Here is a 7,346-nt window from a genome sequence, read left to right as displayed (position 1 = left end):
AATGCTTTTATTCATTCAGCAGAGAGTGAGAGGGACATCCAGCAGAGAGAGACACACACACACACACCGGTTTCCATTGACAAAATTGTTTTTTTTCAATTCCTCTTGTCTAACAGGAATGTTTTGTTTGTGGACAGACTGTTAGACTAGAGGAAAAGAGCGCCTCCTTCTACGAAGCATTTTGTTGATCTGATCATGAATTATTTTCCAGTCGCACGAAGTAAGGGTTGAGAATCTCCGATTCACCATGCTACTAATGGTTTCCCGGAGATTGCAAGGCAAGGCACGTGGTCCACCCCCAGTAAATTTCAAAAGTCACAAGATTTCGAAACACGAGGGCGGCGTAGCGGTCGGCTCTTGCTTTCCCGTCTATGCCGATGCACTACAAGTACAATCCCCCCTCCATCTCCTGAGTGATGGGTAACAGTTGGATATCTGGGAGAATTATTCGTCCCACTGGCGTCTGTGAATTCCGCTCCGTAAACGGTGCTTCCTGGGGGGAGATAGACGGCGGGGACAGCATCAACAAATTCCTGCACGGTGGTGAGCGGAGAGGCCGGGATGGAGTGTCCTGAGGCGGTGTATGCTCTGCGGGGGGCAGAGCTTCCGCCAGGCATTGCAACCTGCGCGGCGGGGAGAGGCACTTTTCGGGAGACAGCTGCTCAACTGTTTGACTGCTGGAACATACTGTCTCCTTCCTCTGCATTTTCAGGAGTGTTTCTAGCCTCCCAATCCTCCCCAGTAATGCGTCATACTGCTCCCGCTGCTGCCGAAAAGTCTCCACACAGGTGCTGCTTCTACAGGTTGGCACCCTGGCCAGTGGCCGAGAGCAGAGACCCACGGCCTGTGGCAAAATAACAATTCATGTAAGAAATAAAGTCACACAGTAGTATTCATCAGTCACAGAACAGACTTCAAAATAAACTTTTCTTTTTTTCCGTCTTACCGCTTTCTTTTTTACTGTCCTGGTGGTAGATTTCGAAGATCGTTTCGCCTGTGCAGTGTTTTCTTGAAGAACAGGCTACGAAGAAATAATTATAATGTAATTTAAAATTCAAAATGGCAATAATACCTTGTAATATGCGCTGTAATCGCGTATTTCAGATGAAGTCTGCTGTATTTGCTTACCCTTCGCTCTTTGGAAGCTGGGGCGGCAGAAGCACACCGTCTCACCCCTTCCCTACAGTGAAGCATGGCGGAGGTTCAGTAATCGGGGTTACTTTTTTTTTGCCAAAGTTTAATTAAATGCACAACGACACAGCGGGCAGCAGTAGTTTGCGGGCAACGAAACGTCTTTTCTGCGGGCTCACCGGTGGAGGGGGACAAAATTAAAGTTGTTTTTATTTATGCTTAACAAAAGAACACAAATTACAATCCAAACAAGCGTACACATAACAATTCAAGACAAAAAGATCGTCAGGGGTACATATTACTACATAGATTCAAGTTATGAAAAAAGATTAAACGCATTATATTGAAATAATGCCCACACCGCTTTCAGATTTTTGCACTTCGAAATCTGCAAATACCCCCGTACATCCAGTTTAAAATGCTCAAGCAAAGGGTTCTTTCCAGACCACTTCATTTTATGTATATAATAACGTGCCGTTATAATAATTAAATTTATTACAAACAAAATTTTAATATTGTTTTCGATGGGGCTGAAACTTTTCCCACCTTTTCCCATCAAAACAAATACTACTATTGGTCTCTCTCTTTTTTTAAATAGAAGTCTGCAACTTAATCCAGAACATTTTTTACCCCGGGACATAACCAAAACACATGCTGAATAGTTTCAGGGCTATTGTCACAAATTTAAAAAGTTACAAAAGGAGGTTACAGAAGACATGATCATCACGGAAGCCGGGTCGGTCTCCCGTGGAGAGTGGAGTTTAGACCCCCCCACGCCAGGCGGCGATTCGGAAAAAAGACAGGGTTCAGGGAATACACACACGGGGGGGTTTATTGGGGCTTACGGTGAAGTAGGGAAAATCCGTAGGCAAAGATATCCAGGGACGTCCAAAGGGAAGTGAGGAAGCAGTCCATAGCCGGGACATCTATCGGGAGACAACCAGAGACCAAGAAATACGGAGCTCAGTGGGTCGGGAAGCATTAACAGGAGGTTGGGGGCGGGGGAGTATACTTAAATAGTGAAGCTGAAACAAGGCACACCAGGCAATACTGCAGGCAGTCATTAAGAGAACTAATGCGAGGAGGTTGGAGCGCCCTCTGGCGGAGAGGATGGGGGCCGTGACCATCAGAGCGCAATAGAAACTGAATAAAATGAACTCCGCCCAGGCTCAATATCAACAGAGCTGCGATCTGTCAAGGGGGTGTGTGGTACGTTATGTTTAAGTAGTGCAGTTATGCTGAATACAGTGAAAACTCTGTGTCCCTGTAGGCATTACGGGTGATCTGCTGAAGGAGCTACAGGTGGGCTGTTCAGGAGTCTTACTGCCTGGAGGTAGGAGCTGTTATGAAAACCAGCCCACTAAGAGTGTGCATTCTCTGTCTGTCTGTCTGTCCTGTGATCATCCGGCTTCTCCTCCCAGACCTCTCCCACCTTGTGCTGTTTTTTTTTTTGGGGTGGGGGGCGTTGCCGAGACCCCTTCTGCGCCCCTTTGCACGGGGAAGAAGCCTTCTATGAACACAGCTCGGGTGGGCTAGGAAAGAGGAGAAAAAACCCCAATAACATCCACCACTGGAAAAAACAATCCAAATCTCTCTCTCTCTCATATCAGCAGACACAATATCGGGTTTCCACAACTTACACAACACATACATGCTCGTACGTGCGGGTAGCGGGGGCATCTGTGGTCCGAAACGATACTGGGAACATTTTATACAGAAGTAAAAAAAGAAAACCACAACAACATTCATTTAAAATCAGGGCGGGGGGGGGGGGGCGGTTCATGGATTTCTGAAATGCAATCAAGGCGGGGGGGGACGCAGGACAGGGAAAAAAAAACGAGAACAGGTTCAAACGTTAGAAAGCAGTTTTGGGTGGGGCGCACATGCAAAAGCAGCGCCGACAGACCGGTGCTCCTCTTACGATCGCGCGTTTAATTCTTCCAGCAGAACAGATTGAGTCCCTGCTGCCTTCTCCTCCCGGGACATTTCCTCCTTCTGAAGGACCGCAGGCACGCGACACATCGGCAGAAGAATTTCCAGATCGGGTTGCTCCCTTCCTCCAGGTCCCGAGACGGCGCCCCCCCCACATCCAGGTTCGCCGGGGTTCTCTTCCTCGATGAGGGGACGCCCGTCCGCGGTGGGGTCTTCTTCGCGTCTCCCGGGGCCTGTCCCCTGGGTGTAGTAGGCGCCCCCGTTCTCCCGCACCAGCTCCTCGATCTTGTCCAGCAGCTGGGACACCTGCCGGTGGTCGCCGGCGTCCCGGTTGTTGAAGACGTGGTACCGGTTCCCGCAGGCCTCCAGCAGAGCCTTCAGCCCTGCCTGGGTCCCCCGCAGGAAGTCCTCGACGGGGACTCCTCCCAGGTCGTCGCCGTAGGTGAACAGGACCACGGCGTGCCGGGTGACCCCGGGCCCGAAGGCCTGTTTCATCTGCCCCCCAATCCTCTTCTCCCCCTTGGCGAAACGCCCCAGCTGCAGCACCAGCAGGAAGGCGTGGGGCCCCGGGGCTGACAGGGCCAGGCAGTCCCGGACGTGGGCCTGGCGATCGGGGAGACCTTCGTCGAAGAGGTCCGGGGTGTCGACGACGTGGAGCCGTCTCCCCCCGGCGCGGGCCGCGTGGGCACTCCCGCACGCGTCGTCACGGGGGTGGAGCTGAGCACCGAGGGGAACTCCGTCCTGCCCAGCAGGGTGTTCCCCACTGAGCTCTTCCCTGTGCCCCGCCTGCCCAACAGCACCACCTGCAGGTGAGCTGGCACAATTACAAAGAGGGAAAACAATGGAGACTTTGATTATTGTGTTCGTCCCTTATTATAATAATAATAATTGCTTACACTTATATAGCGCTTTTCTGGACACTCCACTCAAAGCGCTTGACAGGTCATGGGGGATCCCACTACCACCACCAATGTGCAGCCCCACCTGGATGATGCGACGGCAGCCATAGTGCACCAGAACGCTCCCCACACACCAGCTCTCAGTGGGGAGGAGAGCAGAGTGATGAAGCCAGTTCAGAGAGGGTGATTGTTAGGAGGCCATGATTGATAAAGGCCAATGGGAAATTTGGCCAGGACACCAGGGTTACACCCCCTACTCTTTTCGAGAAACACCCTGGGATTTTTAATGACCACAGAGAGTCAGGACCTCGGTTTTTACATCTCATCCGAAGGACGGCGCCTGTTTACAGTCCAGTGTCCCCCGTCACTATACTGGGGCATTAGGACCCACACGGACCGCAAGGTGAGCGCCCCCTGCTGGCCCCACTAACACCTCTTCCAGCAGCAACCCTAGTTTTTCCCAGGAGGTCTCCCATCCAGGTACTGACCAGGCTCACACCTGCTGAGCTTCAGTGGGGGCTGCCAGTTGTGAGTTGCAGGGTGATATGGCTGCTGGTGTAAACTATTATAGATAGTCTACGACTACCCATTCACCTCATGTGTATTGATCTATTGCTCCAGTCCAACAATTATTATCGCTTAAACTTCCCAATAATTTTCTTTTCCCCTTTTTTTTAATTCCATCATTCCATCATCTAAGATGACAATTTTGTTGTTGTTTTTTTTACAATTGGTGCGATCTAATACGACTGACTGCTCCCTCACAGTTATTGTCACCTTTCTCACTGAAATCCTTTTTTTTTTTTTTAACGGTCATCCTGGTAAAACCGGAATTCTTTCGCTAAACGTATTTAAAAAATGAACGTCCGTGCTAACGCAGTGCCGTGTGAGAACTCTCACATGCCGGTGAAACATATTCAGAGTGATTTTTTTGGGGGGGGGTAAAGTGTGCATACAGTGGCTTTTTGGCCCCCAGCTCAACATCAGACAAAGTAATCCACTAACCCCCCCCTGAAAAGGAACTCGGCAGGCATTTATACTCACAACTTCTCTTCCTTGTTGAGGTGCAAACGATAGATTCACTCCATACTTGAGCCCAATAGCATAAGGTTTGTAACTACAAATACTCCTAATTAATTGACTAATTAATTGTTTTACATCGATCCTCTTTTAACTGTTTCATCCGACCCAGAGGAGAAGCAGATTCTATCCTAGCAGGCTGGACAGGACAGCAGTCCATCACGGGGCGCAAAAACACACACACACACACACACACACACACACACACACACACACACACACACACACACACACACACACACACACACACACACACACACACACACACACACACACACACACACACTTTTCCAGAAGCCTACCCTAACCTAGGTTCTACCCTACCAGTGTGTCTTTGGACTGTGATAGGAAATCCACACACAAAACCTGAACAGAACATGCAAGCTCCACCCAGACAGCACCGCAGGAATTGAACCCAGAGCCCTAGGGCTGTCACTGGGTTGGGGACACTGGATTGTAAAAAGACGCCGTCCTTCAGACAAGACATAAAACCAAGGTCCTGACTCTCTGTGGCCATTAACAATCCCAGGGTGTTTCTTGAAATGAGTAGGGGTGTAACCCCGGCATCCTGGCCAAATTTCCCATTGGCCCTTACCAATCATGGCCTCCTAATAACCCCCCCTCTCTGAACTGGCTTCATCCCTCTGCTCTCCTCCCCACTGAGAGCTGCTGTGTGGGGAGCGTTCTGGCGCACTATGGCTGCCGTCGCATCATCCAGGTGGGGCTGCACACTGGTGGCGGTAGTGGGATTCCCCATGACCTGTAAAGCGGTTTGAGTGGAGTGTCCAGAAAAACACCCTACAAGTGTAAGGAATTATTATAACTTGAGCTCATCCACTACACCGTAATGGATGCTGAGTGAATCAACACCATAGAAACTAAACACACTCATTCGGGTTACACCTAGATCGCCCGGATTTTCACCGCTGGAATGGGATTTTGAGATTTTCTGGCTCTCCGAGCTTCTGCAGACAGAAACTTGTCGAGCATAGATAGGTTTGCAGGGGGGGAGGGCGTGTTTCTCCTGCATGTAACTACCACGCCTACCTGTGACTGAGGTATGAACTCAGGTATGTCAGAGGAATGTACCCCGAACAGTTCCTCATTCTCCTTGCCCTGCCTGTGGTTTCAAGAATAATAACGTCACTTTATTAACCCTAGAAAAGATCATTCCTCATGCAAGAACCTTTCACAGAGCCCAGTTGCATCTCCAGGAGACACAGACGGGGAGAGAGAGAGAAGCTGGGGGGTCAGAGCGCAGGGTCAGCCATTGTACAGCGCCACCTGGAGCAGTTGGGGTTCAGGGCCTCGCTCAGGGGGGGCCCCAACGGAGTAGGATTCCTCTGCCGGCCGCAGGATTTGAACTGGCAAACCCCTCCCAGCCACAGAGCGCAGATCCTGAGCAGCAGATCTTTCTAGTGATTTGGGAGCGGTCAGAGTATCGACTGGAGTTTTTTTTTTAAATTAAAATAGCACAAGAGCGCATTCAGCAATAGGCTGATCCACCCCCGGTGCGACAGGGGGCTCTACAGGAGGTCCTTCTGGCCTCAGACTGTACAACGCCTCCGCCTTGCGTCTGGGCAGAGGCCACACTGACAGGGACCCATTTCTGGACTGAACGCATCTAGACATCTACTGCGACATCGGTTCTCTTTCTTTTCCCTGTTTACAACCGTTTTCTTGGGGGGGCAATATACGCCAGGGACCCGTGCAATAATACATTTATATTTACATCTATATTATATTCATATGTGCGATACGATTTTTCTGTGTGCTGTTCTGTTCTAGTTTGTTCTTCATGTGTCCTGGACTGTAATGCTTTTAGTGCACCCCTCACTGTACTGATTGTATTATTATTATTAATAATTATTATTATTGTATCATTCGTTACACTGTGGCTGTGTTAAGCTGCTGTTGCACTGCAATTTCCCTCACGGGATCAATAAAGTATCTACCTTTGCCGATTAAAACTGGCTCAAGCCCCACAGTACTGTAACGCAACGGGGGCTCAGGCTGGCGCCCTTGCCGCATCTGGTCGGCCCCATCCTGACTGGAGGCTCGAACCCGGGACTTCCGCGTCTCTCTGCAGCGACCCAGCCCCGTGAGCTAAAGAGAGATCTCTCTACAGCCCAGTAGCTGTAGTCCTGCTATCACAGGGAAGGGCGGTGACGTCACCTGCTCTGGTACGCCGGCTCTTACACAGTGCTTGTCGGCCGTAAGCGTTACAGTACGATGAAAAAAAAGGGGGGCGTCGCAGCACGTTATATACATGAAATCAATGTATCTCCGTGCCTATCGGATCCA

At 50.2% G+C, this 7,346-nt stretch overlaps 1 protein-coding gene across 1 annotated transcript; it reads right to left on the bottom strand.

Annotated features, from left to right (window-relative positions):
• Positions 1–2,903: 2,903 nt before the first annotated feature.
• On the bottom strand, positions 2,904–6,148 carry LOC148670598 (GTPase IMAP family member 1-like). Its single transcript, XM_088631026.1, has 2 exons — positions 6,090–6,148; positions 2,904–3,877 (listed from the first exon to the last, which is right to left on the bottom strand). The coding sequence occupies exons 1-2, from the start codon at positions 6,146–6,148 to the stop codon at positions 3,049–3,051; spliced, it is 888 nt and encodes a 295-aa protein (XP_088487152.1). The 3' UTR covers positions 2,904–3,048.
• Between the last annotated feature and the right edge of the window lie 1,198 nt (positions 6,149–7,346).

The sequence above is a fragment of the Lepisosteus platostomus genome, chromosome 5, assembly GCF_059453375.1.
Source record: "Lepisosteus platostomus isolate fLepPlt1 chromosome 5, fLepPlt1.hap1, whole genome shotgun sequence".
In the NCBI taxonomy this organism is placed as follows: domain Eukaryota; kingdom Metazoa; phylum Chordata; class Actinopteri; order Semionotiformes; family Lepisosteidae; genus Lepisosteus; species Lepisosteus platostomus.
Note: the sequence above shows the minus strand (reverse complement) of the source record. Positions and strands in the feature narration are given on the sequence as shown.

What these genes read in the sequence shown, in the direction of transcription:
- LOC148670598 (XM_088631026.1), bottom strand. Translation starts at nt 6,148, where the DNA reads ATGAGGAACTGTTCGGGGTACATTCCTCTGACATACCTGAGTTCATAC. An exon ending in AGTTCATACCTCAGTCACAG is followed by an intron (nt 3,878 to 6,089) that starts GTAGGCGTGGTA and finishes TAATTGTGCCAG; the next exon opens with CTCACCTGCAGGTGGTGCTG.